This window comes from Triticum aestivum, chromosome 2D, assembly GCF_018294505.1.
Source record: "Triticum aestivum cultivar Chinese Spring chromosome 2D, IWGSC CS RefSeq v2.1, whole genome shotgun sequence".
NCBI classification, from domain to species: Eukaryota; Viridiplantae; Streptophyta; class Magnoliopsida; order Poales; family Poaceae; genus Triticum; species Triticum aestivum.
In genome coordinates this window covers 242,034,776-242,054,813 of record NC_057799.1, presented here as the reverse complement: position 1 = coordinate 242,054,813, position 20,038 = coordinate 242,034,776, and the positions used below count along the sequence as shown (strand labels likewise).

The following is a 20,038-nucleotide window of genomic DNA, read 5'->3' as shown; positions in this document are numbered from 1 at the left end:
CGCTCTTTCTTACATGGCTGGGGTGTTATGTGCAAAAATACCATGTCCTCTCGCATTCGCTCGACACGTGAAAGCTGAAGTCGTTGATACACAGAAGCCGAGGGGTACGACATTAAATGGAAGGCCGAATACATCTCTTTGAAGTCATCAGAGGAGGAACCCGCCTTGCAATGCCGAAGAAAATCTGCGCGTCGGACACCTCGTCATTAAGCCTGGTTCGGGGAGTACTGAGGGAGTCTTGGACTAAGGGGTCCTCGGGCGTCCGGCCTGTTAGCCGTGGGCCGGACTGATGGGCTGTGAAGATACAAGGACCGAAGACTCTTACCCGTGTCCGGATGGGACTCTCCTTGGCGTGGAGGGCAAGCTTGGTGTCCGAATATGAAGATTCCTTTCTCTGTAACCGACTTTATGTAACCCTAGTTCCCCCCGTTGTCTATATAAACTGGAGGGCTAGATCTGTAGAGGCGAATAATCATAATCATAGTCATACAGGCTAGACTTCTAGGGTTTTAGCCATCACGATCTCGTGGTAGATCAACTCTTGTAATACTTATATGCATCAAGATCAATCAAGCAGGAAGTAGGGTATTACCTCCATAGAGAGAGCCCGAACCTGGGTAAACATTGTGTCCCCTGTCTTCTGTTACCATCGACCTTAGACGCACAGTTCGGGACCCCCTACCCGAGATCCACCGGTTTTGACACCGACACCTAGTGACAAGCATGAAGCATAGCAAAGTCATATCAACATCAATCCCAGAACATAGTGGATACTAGGGATCAGGCTCTAACAAATTGACTCGATTTACATGACAAATCTCATCCAATTCCATCACCGTCCAGCAAGCCTATGAAGGAATTACTCACTCCCGATGGTGAGCATCATGGAATTGTTGATGAAGAAGTGTTGATGATGATGACGGTGACAAATCTCCCTCTTCGGAGCCCCGAACGGACTCCAGAATAGCCCTCCCGATGAAGAACAGGAGGCGGCGGCGGCTTCGTATCGTAAAACGCGATAAAACTTCTATTTTTTTCTCGGGAAGACGAAATTTGTAGGCTTGGAATTAGGTTAGATGGAGCCCCGTGGGCCCCACAAGACATCAGGATGCGCCCTGGGGGGTAGGCACGCCTGTTGCCTTATGGGCAGCAGGTGGGTCCCCTCGAGTAGATCTATTTTTTATTTATTCAATGAAAAATCTCCGTAAAGTTTCGTCCAATTCCGAGAACTTTTATTTTTGCACAAAAACAACACCATGGTAGTTCTGCTAAAAATGGCTTCCGTCCGGGTTAATTACATTCAAATCACACAAATTAGAGTCCAAAACAAGAGCAAATGTGTTTGAAAAGGTAGATACGTTGGAGATGTATCAGAGATGCTAATGCAGGTTGTTCAATGCTACTAATATTTTCCTCTCTTTTGATGGATCTAGAGTATATACACACAGGGGTACATGGTCTAGAAAGATGAATATACAATAGTTTAAAAAATATTTTTAGAATACATATGAGTGGTATTTGGGGGGGGGGGTATTTTAGGGTGGTGCTGGAGTTGAAGAAATTTAATGGGAGAATCTTTTTAGCCGAGACCCCGGTTTTGAGTTATAGGCAGGAAGTTTGGGGAGGGGGGGTGTTGTGACTTGCCTTGAGGGGCACATATTAGGGCATGCATTGTTGTTCTTGCTCTTTCCGGAGCACATCGATTAACAATGGAGCTTGTGCAAAGGGTCGGGTGTCGACTGGGAGGTCAGCAACCGGGATAGAGGTTTCAAGGGGTCTGCTTCTGAGTGTTGGTTGTTGGGACCATTTTTTCTCTGCTTCCTTCGACTATGAGCCCCTGCCTCAGAGCAAGTTATTCGTGGGCTATCGATGGCTTCGAGGTTGTTTTTTCATCCACCTTTCCGTTTTATTAGTTTGTATCCCACTGCCTGATATGGTATGGAGCCTACATATGGCTTCCTACCAAAATAGAACGAGAAAAGCAAGTGGTAACCAAACAATTTCATGACCAACCATTCCTTCATGCAACATCCTATGGAGGAATGACGTAACAAAGTGCACATATCTATACTACTATAGCACCGGTGTTTATTTGCACCTAGAGCATCGATCCTAGCCACTTCTTTCCTAAATCTAACGGCTAAGATTAGAGGGATTCACTATGAACAGTAGCCCGCAGCTAAAACTATTAGGTTCTGGAACCATCGCATTGGACCTCCTAGAAAAGAATACCTATGCCTCCTCTGCCATGTTGCCATTGTCGGGTTGTGATGAATAAAATAAAGTTTAGGCCGTGAGCCAATGCGAGAGATGTCTCGCGAGGATAACTAAAGTTGAAGTAAACTATTTGTGGGTTCCACCATGTACTATTTTTTTGAAAGTTCCCGGGTGACTCCAGACAGTGGTTTTATTGTATCAATTAGTAAAATTCTAAACTTGATTTCACACACATTAACAATATAAATGTTTGCTCAAGATTCATTTTTCAAAGTAATGTATGATTTTTCCCTTTTGTTGGAATCACACCATACTATTAAGATGGGCATTGCACGTGCATGCACACTAGTAAATTCTAGTATCAGACTAAAGTCCCTAGTCTTATCATGCACCAATATACCAAGTGAGCCTTTGGGATTTTTTTCTAGAAATTACAATAGAAGTTTGATGGATCAAGTTCTTATAATTCCAACATATGATCTTGCCTAGGCGAAAAGGTGATCTGCTAGTTGTTTATAGGCCTCGAGGCAAATTGACGGAATATCAAAATTTCCGCTCATTGTTCATCAACTTTCAAGGCGGTAGCACCTCTTCCTTTTTGCATTACGTTCCTTCTTTCGTCTGTCCTCTCCTTCCCCACAAGGCCTCTTACGTTTTCGATTTTGCCAAATTTTTTGACTGATTTTCCTTACAAACCGAGTCAATTGCCCCATGCATTATTGCCTTACCGTATAAAATCATGTTTTCTTTGTTAACCAATAAACACTAATTTAATTGACAACCAAAGTCCATTTTGCTACATGATCGAATTAACAAATAAAATGGCCAGTAAATGATGGTGATTGTGTACACGATATTTATGCGCACAGACAATTGCATAGTACTATAGTATACATTGATAAAAAATAAGACAATTTAGGTCGTGTTCGGATCTCCTCCCGCTTCTCAAAACTCCACAACTTTAGCTTCTCATCGTAGTTTCTAACTCCAGGCAGCGATGGAAATTCTGTTCGGCTCCGTTTGCATCTCCCAGCGCTGCAACCCAGCTCGGAGGGCTATGGCCTGTTCGGGGTAGTTGGGCCGTCTGGAGGCAGCCCAAATCGGGCCAGCATTAGCAAAGACCACCACGAGCAGTAGTGAGGTGACCATCGACGTCACTGGCGTCGGGACTGGAGCTTGTCCCGCCGGTGCAGAAGGTGACACATCCTTGTCTTGAGGGCGGCGTCCTTCAGGAGTTCAGGCTGCGACGCCGGGATCCGCCGGGGATGGGCTTGGAAAGGTTCGATCTGCCGTGGATAGGAGCGGCGGCCGGCGAGGGACTGACGGCGTGCGTGGCGGTGGTGGTACGCGGCTATGGCGGCTAGGGTTAGCGCAAGGGAAGAACAGATCGAGAGAGAGAGTGCGCATGTACCTGTTCGAGAGAAGAGGAGGGGTTCGAGGCAGTTTTCTTTCTTTTTTCCTAAGGGAAAGGAAGGGGGCGCATTGAACCGGTACGTTTGGTGGTGGTAGCCGGCCGTAAGTCAGGTAAACTGGTTCCAGTCGGCCGTAAATCGGGCGAACTCCAGATTTTCGTTTTTATGGAGCTGGACGGAGCTCGCTTCTATTCCCTCCGTTCCTAAATATAAGTCTTTTTAGCAATTTCAAAATGAACTACATACGGATGTATATAGACATAGTTTAGAGTGTAGATTCACTAATTTTGCTCTGTATGTAGTCCATATTGTGGAATATCTAAAAAGACTTATATTTAGGAACGGAGGGAGTAGAATTTAGCTTCTCGGAGCCCAAGCGTTCGCGACAATTTCACCTTTGGAGTTGATTGAAGTTAGAAGCTGGAGGAGATGCCCTTATTTAGCATTCATATCACTGAACCTGAGTCTCACCTTTGGTGTCCGGTGTGAGAGGCTGACAAGTGGATCCAGTTGTGTGCACCGGAAATTCAGGATCCACCTTTCCAACCGCCCACCAACCCATTATTCCTTTCCCGACAGGTGGGCCCGGATGCTTTAGATGCGGGTCCTCATCATCTGATTTTTCTCCGAGAAATGAGCGATTTATGTATTTACCTGCACTTAATTGATATATTTTCTCACCATTTTCCTTTTTCTAAGGTCTTCTCCTGCTCGTCGTCGTCGTCGTCGTCGTCTTCTCCTCTCGTCTGCCTGCGCGGCCCGACCAATAGACCGACCGGGAGAGTGGAAGCAGCAGCCGCCGCGGCTATCGGGCTATGGAGGGAGCGGCCGGGAGGGAGAGGGACCCACTCCTCCGCTCCGAGATCCACGGCTTCATCACCTACGCAGGTCCGACCTCTCCAGTCCGACCGCCGCCGCTCCTCCTCCTTTTTTTATTCCCCTACCTCTCTTTTTTGCTTTTGTTTGGTGCGGCAGATTCTGTAGCTTCCGTGGGCTCGCCTGGTTCGTGTTCGCTTGTTCGAGCCGTGATTCGTTCGGGTTTTGGAGTTGCTGTCACCTGATGCCTCGCTCTCGGGCTTTGATTCTCACTGCTCATGCATTTTGCCAGTCTCGGGTTGCAACACACTTGTTCTTTTCCGGAACCAATTCGCCTGTTGGTGGTCTGGCTGTTCGATTGGAATGACCCCCCCCCCCCCCCCCCCCCCAACTACTGGTGTGTTTTTTTTATTCGCAAAATAAAAAAACTACTGATGTTTTTGTTCTTGGGATTTGGTCGAATGCTCTGTTTGTGTGGTGACTGGTGAGTGAGGTCTCATTTGATTCTTTCTCTCTCTTTTTTTAAACTTAATTTTGCATCGTTTAAGTTTTGGGGCTTTGAGGTTAGCTTAGATTTTGGCGTCTCATGTTGTTCGGATGCTCTAGAATTATGGAATTTACGTTTAGCTCATTTCTATCTTTTGTTGTTGAAAGGAAAAAAAGCATGTTGTTGTGTCTTGGGCTGATTTCTCGACCGTGTTTCTTCTTCTGATGGTTGGTGGATAGACTTGAACTTCGAGAAGCTGAAAGCAGAGGCCGCGTCGCGCTGGTTCCGGCCGAATGAGATCTACGCGGTCCTGGCCAACCACGAGAGGTTCAAGGTCCATGCACAGCCCATCGACAAGCCCGTGAGTATGTGTTTCGCATCAACCCTAAACCCTCATCTTGGCATCCATTTCCATTCCATACCACTGTGCTTGCTTAGCTTCCGTGATTGACTGCACAACTTGGTGTGAACAAAAGGGAACATTAACAGATATGCGTGTTGACGTATGACGACTGGGTTATGCGTGAAAAATAACAATAGTTCAAGCCCTGTTGGTTCATTGTTTGGGGACATAATGTGTCGGCTGGAACGTTGGGGGTGTTGAATCTCCCATCCTTGGTCTTCTATTCTTCTCTCTCTAGGGAACACAAAAAGTTTACGTCTTGATGCATTGATTGAAAATGAAAGTCACCATAAGCTTTGGCTTTGTACATGCCCAATGAAGAGCAAACAGACACTACTACATCAATATAACAACATTCAAAGCCTGGAAGCGTCCTCCATGGCTGAGGAAGTCGAAGTACAGAAGTAGCCCACCAGTCCATAAAGTTGTTGCCGGGGTTGGGAGGAGGTGCTGTAGATCGAATCCAAGACAGGACTGTGTGCCAGGTTTGATAGCAAAGTCCGCAATCCATGAGGAGGTGCTGCATACGCTCCACGTCTTAACAGAATGCTTTTGTGAACTGGAGTATAAGTATAGTTAGCATGATTGCTATAAAGCACTCTTCTCAGTGTTTTTTCCGAAATGTTTGTGCACAGGAGCCTTGTTATTGTTCTCAACTTCTCATTAGAATACTTTCTCTAGGTCATAAGAGAATATTCAATTGTGAAAGTAATAAACATGATCTACCACCCAAATCTCCCATGTACACAAGAGTCAGATTATAAAGTAATATAACATCTTGGGCGACTATGCTACCATAAGTAAAACCAATATGTTTTCATGTTCTCATTGCAAATTTGCACTTAACTTTTGCTTGTTGTGATTGCAGTTTTTGTGTGTGCTTTTCCCATTTCCAGCAGACGCACCTCTTGGGAATTGAATTTGCTCACCTGTCTTCGTCCTGGTTTATTGGTCCCCATTATATTTTGTGCCAAATTTTGACCATAGATTTAAGTAACAAAATTCATGCATGTCATCAAAAATTATATCGTTGAGAACTATGTTCAAATACGGATCCAATGATATAATTTTTGTTGACATGCATTGACATTTTGTTAGTTAAATCTTTGTTCAAAATTTGACACAAAATTACAAAGGGGACCAATAAACCAGGACGAAGGTAGTAAGTGCCTACATGTCACCATGTACGTTTTGTCCACTAAGATATTACTGTTACATGATACTCCCTCCGCCCGGAAATACTTGTCGGAGAAATGGATGTATCTAGACGGAGGGAGTACTTTATAAGAGTATTAGTTATACAAGGGGTATATTTACGTTTTACCACTTATTTAACTTTTTGGTTGTTAACTTCTTGCATTTATCTACTATTGTTCTGATGCGCACATTGCAAGGATGCCTACATCTTGAGATTCTATTGAAAATGTTGATTCGTTTCATAGCTTTATTATAATCCCCATTCATGTTGGCACTAGAAAATGGCTTCTGGATTTCAACCATCAGTTTAACTTTCTTTTAAACCAGGTGGTACTATTGTTCTATATGATCGCAAAGTTGTCCGGAACTTCCGGAAGGATGGCCATAATTGGAAGAAAAAGAAGGATGGCAAAACTGTCCAAGAAGCCCATGAAAAATTAAAGGCGAGACTATCCACCACCAGCACAATGAAAAAAAACTCAAATTTTATTGCTGTTGTTACATTCATGCATCCCCACCTTTATTGTTGATTTCTGTCATTTTCATAGATTGGTAATGAAGAGAGGGTTCATGTCTATTATGCTCGAGGTGAGGATAATCCAAATTTCTTTAGAAGGTGCTACTGGCTGCTTGACAAGTAAGAATTCCTTTTCTTTTAGAAAAATGGAAGCTTCACTACACCATTTTTTTGTCTGTGCAATATTTATTTACATTATTTTCTCGCGCGATTCATTTTTTGTATCGTGTGATGCTGTGTACACATAGACCATGCACTTTTACCGGACTATCGAACTGTTTGCTTTTCTAAGGCTAATAGAAGCTCTAAGACATTTGCCATCAATGTTGTCAATTTCCTGCAGCTAAAATTAAGAAAGTAATTACTTTTTAGGTTAAAAAAATAACTTACTCAGGTCATGTTGCACGCTAAACCTATTATGTTATTTGCTGTCTATGATCTGTCTGGAATTCTGTTCAATGTTAATATCCTCTAATCTGAGAAACAGCTTTGTCATTACCACATTAACTAGGACGTGCTCTCTAACAATGAAAGTTCTGTTATGGCTTACTGCATGAATTGTCGCATACAATTTACAATTTCTACTACATGTATCAGATGCAAACTCGGATATAATTACTTTTCTTTGTTGACATAGTTTTTTGGTTATTTCTTATTCAGAGAGGCTGAACGGATTGTTCTTGTGCATTATCGTCAAACATCTGAGGTTATTTCCCCCCACACCTGTTTTCTGTTCTTAAATCTTAAGTATAATTTGAAGGCGTGCATGCGGTTCATCATGTTTGTTCTTGATAGGAGCTGGGATCCTACCAGGTCTAGCTCGTAGGTTGTAGGGGTGGAAGGGGGCTTGGCGTGGAGGAAGGCGAGGTCGTCGGCGCTGGGGCGCCGTCGCGAGAGAGAGGGCGCAGGAGGCGGCGGCTAGGGTTAGGTCTCCCGGCTCCCTTCAGGAAGCCGAGCAAATATGATTGCTTCTGCTTAATCTCAAAACGGGTCCTTACATGAGTTTATATAATCTCCAAATGCGATAACTGGGCCAAGCCCCTAATAACGATAAGATAACTGGGCCAGGCCCCTAACTGCCTGGGCTGTAGTATATGCCGGTCATAACATCTCTCCCCGCCTACACAAACAGCTCGTCCTCAAGCTGGAAGGCGGGGAAGCGCTTGCGGAACTCCTCGAGGTGATCAACAGGCGCCAAACACCTCCGCGTCAGCTGGGGCGGGCAGGTCGCCGAGCCCGGCGGCGGCGGCGTCCTCCTCAATGTAGTCCGCAGCCTCCAGGTAGAAGAGTCGCGGGCAGATGTCTCCGGGCACGTAGGGCTCGTCGCAGTTGAAGCACAACCCTTGGCGGCGACGCTCGAGTTGCTCGGCCGAGGTGAGCTGGCAGAACGGGCGCGTCGCGGTCGCGGCGAGTGGTGCCGCGGAAGCCTGAGCAGGCCGACCTTGCGAGGAAACTTCCGGCCAGGGTGGCGGCCCAGCGGCCCGGGACGGTGACACCTGCTGGATGGCCACCGCGCGCGCTCGAGCGTAGTACATGGCCGTCTGGAGGTCCTGTGGCCCGCGCATCTCCACGTCCACGTGGATGTGGTCCGGTAGGCCGCCGACGAAGAGCTCAGCCCGTTGACGAGCCGAAATGCCAGGGGCGTGGCACGCCAGTGCCTGGAAGCAGTCGGCGACGTCTTGCACTGTGGTGAGGAATGGAAGGCGCCCAAGCTCCGCTGGACGGCTCCCGCGTATAGGCGGACCGAAGCGCAAGAGGCACAGATCGCGGAAACGCTCCCATGGTGGCATGCCGCCCTCATCCTGCTCGAGGGCGTAATACCACGTCTGGGCGGCGCCTCGTAGATGATAGGAGGCGATTCAGGTGCGGTCGGACGCGAGCGTGCGCTGCCCCCTGAAAAATTGGTCTCATTGGTTGAGCCAATTCAGGGGGTCGACGGTGCCGTCGTAGGCTGTGAACTCCAGCTTGGAGAATCTCGGCGCTGGCTGGGCGTGGAGGACGGGCGGGTATGTGTCATCCGCGCGGAACAGCGAGGGCAACGGCGCCGAGTGTGCGGGCTGCAGAGTACCGCCATGGAAAAGGGGCCCGTCCACACCATCGTAGGGACCCGCGGCACCCGAGGACCCGCCGAACTGCATGGTTGGGGGCGGCGCCGGTGGTGACAGCACGTGCGGCTGTCCTGAGGCCATCGTGTAGACCGGCTCGATGGACCCGGCGAGCCAGGCCGGTGGCGGAGATGGCGACGGGGGAAAACGAACCTGATGGATGGGCACCCCGGCCGCCGTCGACGGAAGGCCCGGCCCCGAGATCGCCGGCGGCGGCGGCATGATGGAGGCGACGGAGGTCGCCGGTGGTGGCGGCTGCCACGGGAGCTGCTGCGGCCCCGTGATGGTAGTAACGGGGGCGGGCGGCTGCAGCCCATAGTGCCCCGCAAGGAAGGTGCGGATGCCCTGGACCGCCTGAGTCAGGTCTCGGAGCGCCACCGTCATCTCCTCCGGGGTGAGCATGGCGGGGGTGGGCGCGGGTGGCGTCCAGGCGGCGGAGGAGACCAGCCCGGTCAGGGACGGCGTGCTGGCCGCGGTGGTCATCGGCGACGAAGAGGCGATCGGCAGCGGAAGGGAGGGGGTGGGCAGTGGCGCGGACATGATCGAGCCTGAGACACTTGATATCAGATTGATAGGAGCTGGGATCCTACCAGGTCTAGCTCGTAGGTTGTAGGGGTGGAAGGGGGCTTGGCGTGGAGGAAGGCGAGGTCGCCGGCGCTGGGGCGCCGTCGCGAGAGAGAGAGAGGGCGTAGGAGGCGGCGGCTAGGGTTAGGTCTCCCGGCTCCCTTCAGGAAGCCGAGCAAATTTGATTGCTTCTGCTTAATCTCAAAACGTGTCCTTACATGAGTTTATATAATCTCCAAATACGATAACTGGGCTAAGCCCCTAATAACGATAAGATAACTGGGCCAGGCCCCTAACTGCCTGGGCTGTAGTATATGCCGGTCATAACAGTTCTTCTGTTCATACTATTGTGAAGTGGCCTTTTGCCAGTCTGCCTCTTTGTTGGACATTCTGTCCAATTAATTCTGAGATCAGCACACCTTATCTTGCCAAGAGGTCATGATATATCTAGCAAATTTTAAATACCCCCTCAAATTCGTTGATCATTGACCAGGGCCACATTTTATATTCACAATGCTAGAGTTAATTTTTATGTGCAAGGAGAAAAATCAATCTAAAACTGAACCAGGCTTGATACCTTGTTAGGAGGGAGCAACTTGTAGGCCAATATATGTATGTAACAGCTGTCGTATTCCTAATACAATACAGAAATACTGAACAACTCTAATACAAACTTGACGTGGCCCAGTGGATTTCTTGATTCTCTGTTGCTTTAATGTATAGAGCTGATAGCTCTATTGCCGAACGAAGTGTAAGCTGTAAACGCAGCTTGCCTAAACTTATCTATTTTTTTAAGTTGTCATGGGAGTCAAATGTATATAAAAACTAGAGGATACCCCGTGCGTGCTGCGGGAATCGATTTTAATATATTTCGAGTGATTTGATTGTATGGAACATGAATAGTTGAATTAATAATATATGAACTAAAACTAAAAATATTTATTATATATTGTATTTGATTATTGTGTATTTGAAAATATTTATTGAATATAAGTGACATAATATAATGGAAAACTTTTCCCATGCATGTTGAGTGGACCTTTGATTAGGTAGCATGTGTGGTGAGATGAATGTGTGCATGAGATCAATTAATAATGGAAAACCTTTTCTCATGCATATTGTGGTGGGCCTATGATGAGATGGCATGTGTGCATGTTAGATAATAGAGGTAGTGGGGATCAACTACTTAGGAGTATATAGGATTCTAACTATTTAGTTCTGACGTCTGTTCAGAATTATGAGAAAATGACTCCAAGTGCCATACAGGAACCCAGAGAATAGCTGAAAATGCATGCCAGGGATCTTGTAAAATTAAAAACATCTTCCTAAATCAAAAGCATCTTCCTTTCACAAAGTATTAACATGTCCGTAGAGCAAGCAGAGTAGACAAAGTTACTATATGGTCGGTTCCACTTAATCTCCTACATTGCTTCGTCTTGATCAGGAAAATGCCATAGCACATCCGAGCACAGAAGCCGAAGCCGAAGCGCCTACAATGAATGTGATTCAATATTATACTTCTCCGATTTCAGCAAATTCAGCCTCAGTTCATACCGAGATATCGTTCTCCCCTCTGGCACCAGAGGAAATTAATTCACATGGTGGCAGTGCAATTTCTAGTGGTGAGCCATACTTCAGTCGTAATGATTTGTTGAATGAATATGCACAAACTGCGAGCTTCTCTTAGAATATGCTATACTCCAGTGAGCTAAATATGTAGCTTTATACCCTGTCGATTGGACTCTCCGACAGCATGATATCATAATCTTTGCAGACTTTACTGATGTACTTCTTTTACTACTGTATATTGGATCGGTCATTGTGCAGATACTGGTGGCTCTAGTCTGGAAGAGTTCTGGGTTCATCTATTGGAGTCATCTATGAAAAAGGATACTGCTTGTGGTGGGACTTCTGGACAGAGCTACAATATTTCATTGTACTTCTACTGAAAGTGTAAATTTTCTCATTATATATTACAGGCGCATCCGTGGCATTTAGTCAGCAGATTAAATGCGGAACAAAGAATTCTGGAAATGACACGGACTCTACAAATAATGTAAGCGAGTTGCTATGACCTATATAAGTTATTAAATTGCAATACTAGTATACAGCATGACGAAAATTGTGTGCGGTAATACTACATTGCTAAATGAAATGTTGTTTTGGTCCTTAGTTGATTGGTATTTAGTTTCATCTTCCATGTCAAAGACCCAAAGTAGTTGGACCCCGCTCAAGCGGGAGCTACGTGCACCGGTCTGCCCTTCTTTCCATGTAAAATTTAGAAAACCATACCTGGTAATGCTTAGTCTGGAAGTTAAAAAGTGCACTAATTTCTCTCAACCTCCTTTGTAATACTGATGCTATTCTATATGTATGTTAATTTTTTGTGAATCTGTAAGGTTTAACTCCTGTGGATCGATAGGTCTTCTGTCCCGCCACAGTATATTTTTTTGTTTGTATTTACCTCTAAATTGTCCACTATCTTATTTGGGGCTTCAGAAATTTTTTGTAAGATTATTTTTGGGGAACGACAATGTTGCAACTGTGCTAGGCTGGAGCCCGCGCAGTGGCTTCCAATTCCGAGTGATATCACCATGCACACCATCACCGGGTTGCTGCATGGCGATCATGCGGTGCGGATCTGGTCGTGCCGTCTGCCCTGTTACAATTTAGGATTTTGTCATTGCAGGATCTCTGGTATTTTCTGAAGTAAGATATTTTTTGTTATTTTGTAACCTTTGGCTTCTATGGAGATCGTGCTATGTGAGTGAATATTTTTCATTAATTCCATACCCACTCACGGCATGGAAAGTCAGCTACTTCATCATAATAAGGCAGTCTATGTTAGTTTCACCACTTAATTTGATACCTGAAGCTTATCTAATTATCCTACTAATTATGCCCTCAATCAGGTACATGCGAACCACGCTGGAGCTCTGGAACATCAAGTAGACCAATCTCAATACCCTTTAACATCAGATCTCGATTCTCAGTCGCAGCAATTTGCAACTTCTTTGCGGAAAACTCCAGTGGATGGTGACATTCCTAATGATGTGCCTGCTAGAGAGAACAGTCTCGGACTGTGGAAGTACTTGGATGATGACAGTCCTTGTCTAGGGGATAATATAGTGAGCAATGGAAAAATCTTCAACATCACTGATTTCTCCCCAGAATGGGCTTGTTCCACAGAGCATACCAAGGTTTATCCCTTTCATGTTCTACTGAACTATCATTCTTGTTTTACTGTATTTGTGCATGGTCATTCCATTTCCAACTGTTCAGTTCGATGGAAATGTTCCACCATGTCTTCACCTGATACCAGTTACGAAAAATAATTTCTCTCGGGAGGTATAGGGGTAAGGTGTGAGTGCGTTCATATGGGTGCGTGTTATGACCGGCATATTAGGGGACCGGCATATTAGGGGCTTAGCCTAGTGGGCTGGCCCAAGTTATCTTATCGTTATTAGGGGCTTAGCCCAATTATCTTATCGTTATTAGGGTCGTTTGCTTAGGAGTCAAGTAAACCTCTCTATATAAGGAGAGGAGATGTATCAATCTAATCAAGCAAGAAGCAATCAGTATTTGCTCGGCTTCCCTTAGGGAGCCGGGAGACCTAACCCTAGCCGCCTCTTGTGCCGCCGCCGCCTCTTCTCCACCATGCAAGGACGGTGCCCAGCCGCCGGCTGCCGTGCCCTCGACCTCGTCTTCCTCCATCTTTCCCATACAATCTCCGCCCTAGAACTGGCAGAACCCTAGCTCCTAACACCTTGGTATCAGGTAGCTCAGTTCCGATCATGTCTTCGCCACCGCCCATCCCGTCGCTTCCGCTGCCGACCGTCACCACCGCGCCGCTGGCCTTCTCCACCGCGCCGCTGCCCTCCCCGTCCGCGCCACTGGTCGCATCCTCCGGCGCCGCCACCACCCAGATGACGGCGCCCTCCACCGCACCACTGGCCGCCGTCTACTCCCCGGCGGAGATCACCGAGGTCCTCAACGATCTCGTCACCGCTGTCTAGGGGATACGGCTATACCTAGCCGGCCCCTACGGGCCGCCGCCGCCCTTGCCGCCGGCAGCCGTGACCGGGCCAGCCACCCTGCCGTGGTATTCGACACCCGCGGCGCCGACCGGGCCTCTACACCACCACTGGCCGCTTCAGCCGCCGCGCCCCAATGGCCGCAGTGGCCGGCGCTGGCCCTCGCCGCGTCACCCACGCCACCCGGGTCCTCGCCGCCACGCCCTGGCAGCTGCCGCACCCCGGGACCACCGCAACGCTGGTCGGGCCGCTGCAGCTACAGCCAGCCCCCGCCACCGCACCGATCTGGCCATAATGGCCAGTCGGCGCCTCCGCCGCCCAGCACCGGGCTGACTACAACCGCGCCGGCGGGCGTGCCGATTCAGCAAGTGCGGTTCACGCCCTCGCCGTCCCAGCTTCCGGCCTGGTTGGCCGGCACGTCACCGCCGCCAGTCTACACCATGGCCGCGGACCAGCCGGTGCCCTCCCTGCCGTACGACGGGCCCTCCGGCTCCGCGGGTTTCCACGCTGGCTTCGACGGGCCACCGCTTTCCTGCGGACCACCTGTGCACATCGGACCAACGCCCTCCTCTTCGCTGCTCCGTACCGCCGAGCCGTACACTCACGGCGGTCATGCTCAGACACCGCCGCGCTTAGCCAAGCTCGCCTTCACCAGCTACGACGGCGCCGAGGACCCCCTCAACTGGCTCAACCAGTGCGAGCAGTTCTTCCGGGGGCAACGGATGCTCGCGTCGGACCGCACTTGGCTCGCCTCACCTCCGCGGCGCCGCACAGACGTGGTACTACGCCCTCGAGCAGGACGAGGGCGGCATGCCCCCATGGGAGCGTTTTCGCGAGTTCTGCCTCCTTCGATTCGGACTGCCGATACGTGGGAGCCGGCTGGCGGAGTTGGGCCGCCTTCCCTTCACCTCTACGGTGCAGGACTACACCGACCGCTTTCAGGCCCTGGCGTGCCACGCGTCCGACATGACGGCTCACCAGCGGGCCGAACTCTTTGTCGGCGGTCTGCCAGATCATATCCACGTGGACGTCGAGCTGCAGGGACCCCAGGACCTCCAGACGGCCATGTACTATGCCCACGCGTTCGAGCGCCGCGCGGTGGCCATCCAGCAGGCATCACCGTCCCGGGTCGCTGGGCCGCCACCCTGGCCGGATGTTCCCGCGCAGGGTCGGCCTGCTCAGGCTTCCGCGGCACCCCTTGCCGCGACCGCGGCGCGCCCGTTCCACCGGCTCACCTCGGCCGAGCTACTCGAGCGTCGCCGCCAAGGGTTGTGCTTCAACTGCGACGAGACCTACATGCCCGGCCACGTCTGCCCCTGACTCTTCTACCTGGAGGCTACAGACTACATTGAGGAGGACGCCGTCGCCGCCGGGCTCGGCGAGCTGGCCGCCCCAGCTGTCGCGGAGGTGTTTGACGCTGGTTGATCACCTCAAGGAGTTCAACAAGCACTTCCCCACCTTACAGCTCGAGGACGAGCTGTTTGTGCAGGCGGGGAGAAGTGTTATGACCCGCATATTAGGGGCTTAGCCCAGTGGGCTGGCCCAAGTTATCTTATTGTTATTAGGGGCTTAGCCCAATTATCTTATCGTTATTAGGGTCATTTGCTTAGGAGTTGAGTAAACCTCTCTATATAAGGAGAGGAGATGTATCAATCTAATCAAGCAAGAAGCAATCAGTATTTGCTCGGCTTCCCCTAGGGAGCCGGGAGACCTAACCCTAGCCGCCTCTTGCGCCGCCACCGCCTCTTCTCCACCACGCAAGGACGGCGCCCAGCCGCCGGCCGCCGCGCCCTCGACCTCGTCTTCCTCCATCTTTCCCCTACAATCTCCGCCCTAGAACCGGCAGAACCCTAGCTCCTAACAGTGCGTGTATGTGAGCATCTGGATTTGTACCGTGTTTCTCCAAAAAAAATAAAATCTATCAGGTACTTCTGGTAGGACAGTCACTTTCGTAAAATGCAATGTAGTGAATGGACGCACATTGGCACATATGTAATGTACTGTATAGAACAGTTTGCTTGCTGAATTGTAATATACATGTTTGTAAATTGTAATATTCTATCAAATTGCAAAATTATTGACAGCTGCTGAATTGTAGATCTTGGTGATCGGGGATTACTATGAGCAATACAAGCATCTGGCTGGTTCCAATATTTACGGTATCTTTGGTGATAACTGTGTTGCCGCAAACATGGTCCAAACTGGTGTTTACCGTTTCATGGTTGGACCACATACAGCTGGACGAGTGGATTTTTATTTGACTTTGGATGGGAAAACACCAATCTCTGAGGTTTTGAATTTTGAGTATCGTAGTGTGCCTGGAAGTTCATTGCATAGTGAGTTGAAGCCGCTTGAAGATGAGTACACAAAGTCAAAGCTTCAAATGCAGATGAGACTAGCTCGTTTGCTGTTTGTGACAAACAAGAAAAAGATAGCACCAAAGCTTCTCGTGGAAGGCAGCAAAGTTTCTAATCTCATATTGGCATCACTCGAGAAGGAATGGATGGATCTATGGAAAATTGCTGGCGATTCTGAAGGCACATCTGTTCATGCTACTGAAGACTTGCTTGAATTAGTTTTACGGAATAGATTGCAAGAATGGCTTCTGGAAAGAGTAATTGGAGGCCATAAATCAACTGGCCGTGATGATCTAGGACAAGGACCTATCCATCTGTGTTCTTTCCTAGGCTATACTTGGGCTATCCGCTTGTTTTCTGTGTCCGGATTCTCCTTGGATTTCCGTGATTCTTCTGGTTGGACTGCTTTACACTGGGCTGCATACCACGGAAGGTATCTTCCATTTTCTGTTATATATATCCTTCCTTTCGCTGATCACGGAATTTGGAAAAGTGAGAGCAAGTCATTTTCAATGTGAGTAGTGGGCCTGGCAACTGTGACGTGTTTGTGTAATTTGCAAGTCAAACTTCATTGGACCTAACTGACAAAAAACTAATATTGACTGTCAGAAATGAGCCATATATTGTTTTCAACAACCTTCTAGATTTGGAAAACTCTGAAAATAATCTCATCAACAGTCTTATATGGTGATCTTAGACAACACTCCAGATTTGTTTTACTTTAGGTGACTAGTAATTTCTGATCTCGGAAAACATTATCTGTTGGAATATATTGCTTCATATATGTTCATGAATTATGACGATCTTGTTACTCATTTTTTTGCTAAACTTTTGCCAGGGAAAAAATGGTTGCTGCTCTGTTATCTGCTGGAGCAAATCCAAGCTTGGTTACGGATCCTACTGCAGTGTCCCCTGGTGGATGCACTCCTGCTGATCTGGCAGCAAGACAAGGTTATGTGGGCTTAGCTGCATATCTTGCTGAGAAAGGATTGACTGCACATTTTGAATCAATGTCACTGTCCAAGGGTACTAAGCAATCACCATCAAGGACGAAACTAACAGAAGTACACAGCGAGAAGTTTGAGAACCTTACTGAACAAGAACTTTGCTTAAAAGAATCTTTAGCGGCCTATCGAAATGCTGCTGACGCTGCCAGTAATATCCAAGCTGCACTTCGCGATAGAACTCTTAAACTCCAAACAAAAGCAATTCTTTTGGCCAATCCTGAGATGCAAGCAACTGCGATAGTTGCTGCTATGAGGATTCAGCATGCATTCCGGAACTACAACAGAAAAAAAGAGATGAGAGCTGCTGCACGAATACAAAATCATTTCCGCACGTGGAAGGTCAGAAGGAACTTTAAGAACATGCGAAGACAGGCTATCAGAATACAAGTAAGTTGCAGGTTGCTGTTGCTTGTTTCCATTTGTTGCCTTCTCTGGGGGATTTAGTGCATAAATATATGCCATAACGATGAAAGCACCTTTTTCTTATATATATTCATTGTGCCGGAAGAACAGGGTGATGGGCTGATGGCACTTGACAGTCATTATTAGAAAGCAAATTGGAAGTTTTTTTCTATGTTGTTATGTGCAAAGTAGATATTTTAATGATTATAACATATCCCTCAGGCTGCATACCGAGGCCATCAAGTGAGACGTCAGTACCGCAAGGTAATATGGTCTGTTGGAGTCGTGGAGAAAGCTATTTTGCGATGGAGAAAGAAGAGAAAAGGCTTGCGCGGCATTGCAAATGGAATGCCAGTAGAAATGACAGTGGATGTAGAAGCTGCAAGCACTGCAGAAGAAGGTTTCTTCCAGGCCAGCCGGCAACAAGCGGAGGACAGGTTTAATAGATCAGTGGTACGTGTTCAGGCTCTGTTTCGTTGTCATCGGGCACAGCATGAGTACCGGAGGATGAGGATTGCTCATGAGGAGGCCAAGGTATGTATTTTATTCTCCAATACTGGTATACGTGTATCATTGGGTAGATGACATGACAGAGCTTGTGAGATGGTTGTTGTGATATCTAAATCGTAAATGAAGCAAGTTTAATACTCCCTCCGATCCGAATTAATTGACGCAGACATTGTATAGAGGCTGCGTCAATTTATTTGGATCGGAGGGAGTAGGAAGTTGTGTCTCAGATTGTTGCCGTGATTGCTGCTTTTACGTGGCATCATGCTTATTTTAGAATGTTTCTGAGTGGAGTCACCAGTCGCCTATTTGCAGAATATAATTAGATTAGCATTTTTTTTCAAATAGATTAGCAAACTTGTAAGTTACATCACATGTTTATCAGAAACTATAGCCTCTGTTACCCCTGATGCTTGGTTATGAACGCCATGAGATTTTCTGATCTGTATACTGTATGTTGGCGCAGCTGGAATTCAGTAAAGGGCAGCAGCAGGCGCCGGCATGCAGGAGGTGAAGTGGCTTCTAGGGGCCATGTAATTCTTGTATTGTACATTAAGAAAAATCATAACTTGCTAATGCTGCCCTACATTTTAGGACCATCTTATTGATCCTTTTGGCCGAATCTGGTGTATGTATTTGCTGCTAGCATGTTACTGTGGTTTGCAATTTGCCTGGTTTTAGCTATATGGCATTGTGCTTGTAGGTGCATGTAGATGCTGGTACGGATCATGTTGTAAAGGCTAACAATAAGTGCTACCTGGGCCAATGACCAAATAGGATTTTTACCTTACGTTTCATGGATTCTTTCATGTTTATTGTTAATTTGGTGGTCCACAGGAACAAATTCCATCTAATTTACCGATAAACAAGAAATCGAATCAAACTGGATGTAAGATGAATTCAGTGCCCAGCACAAGATTATCAAGTTGAAATCATGCTTTCTCAAAACAAAAAACAAAAAAGTTGAAATCTTGCAGGAAGAATTATAAGCTACTCCCTCCGACCTATCCATCGTAAGTGTCGTGGTTTTAGTTCAAAATTTTTATGGATCGGAGGGGGTACTATTGTACTGAAAGCTGAAACACTAGATTTACAACAATGGTTCAATATCCAATATTAGTTTAACAAAAAAGATGCCACAAAAAAACATTTCTAGCACTTCCGCTAAAACCCTGAACTCGCCAAAAAACTAAATATTGAGAGTTCTAACCAATCCCTAAAGTGCTCTCTTTTTTCAATAAAGGATGGATCTTACTGGCTTAAAATTCAAATGGAGCATCAAGATGACATAAACACATTGATCACAAATCTAGCTCTGCACAGTTAGGATGCACACAATCAACACCCACGCACGTGTCCAAAAACAAATAGTAAAATTATACAAGACCAAAGCTATGTGTAAGCGAGGAAAAAAAACAAGGCATGATCAGATCCACGACCATCAAACTATAATAATGACCATATTCATACCAATCATCTCATGTCAGCACACAGATGAGGAGGCTCTTCAAGAACAACGCCTTCAGAAAGGGAGCGACGCTCAAACGCTGCCATCATTGGATCCAACCACCCAAGGCCAGAATCTAGGTTTGCACCCTAAAAAACCAGTCTGAGCATATTTGAGCAACACCTTCAACAAGGTAATGATGTAAACATATTGCCATTGTCAGGTATAATCAACTCGGGTCAGACCTAGTCTTTCACCTGAGATCGGGTGCTCGAGTAGCACCATCATCGACATCCCTCATGTTTTGTCACCACTACTCTTCCACAATCCCATCAGCTACATGTCATGTGCGACAGCCGTTGCTGCACAACCATCCCTCTACATCAAGCCATCGTCCATAGTTTGCATCTCACAACCAAAGCCAACCACCGGGTCTGGAGGGAGGAACCCTCAGGAAGACCTTTCGGTGTCCATTGCAATTCACAGCAAGGCCGGCGCCGTGTGGCGCAAACCTATCAGAACCGTCGCCTCCTTATGATGTGCCACGATGGCGGTCGTCGTTGAGA

General features: G+C 47.4%; 1 protein-coding gene across 2 annotated transcripts; it reads left to right on the top strand.

Annotated features, from left to right (window-relative positions):
• Positions 1-4,189: 4,189 nt before the first annotated feature.
• Positions 4,190-18,822, top strand: LOC123052667 (calmodulin-binding transcription activator CBT). Of its 2 annotated transcripts, XM_044475970.1 has the most exons (14): positions 4,190-4,208; positions 4,329-4,517; positions 5,172-5,297; positions 6,860-6,975; positions 7,081-7,169; positions 7,710-7,755; positions 11,163-11,340; positions 11,546-11,620; positions 11,698-11,774; positions 12,631-12,918; positions 15,851-16,542; positions 16,948-17,503; positions 17,741-18,052; positions 18,492-18,822. In XM_044475970.1, the coding sequence occupies exons 2-14, from the start codon at positions 4,445-4,447 to the stop codon at positions 18,537-18,539; spliced, it is 2,676 nt and encodes an 891-aa protein (XP_044331905.1). In that variant the 5' UTR covers positions 4,190-4,208; positions 4,329-4,444; the 3' UTR covers positions 18,540-18,822. The 2 variants fall into 2 exon arrangements, with proteins under 2 accessions (XP_044331905.1, XP_044331904.1); XM_044475969.1 differs by lacking the exon at positions 4,190-4,208 and having other exon boundaries at positions 4,280-4,517.
• Positions 18,823-20,038: the final 1,216 nt, after the last annotated feature.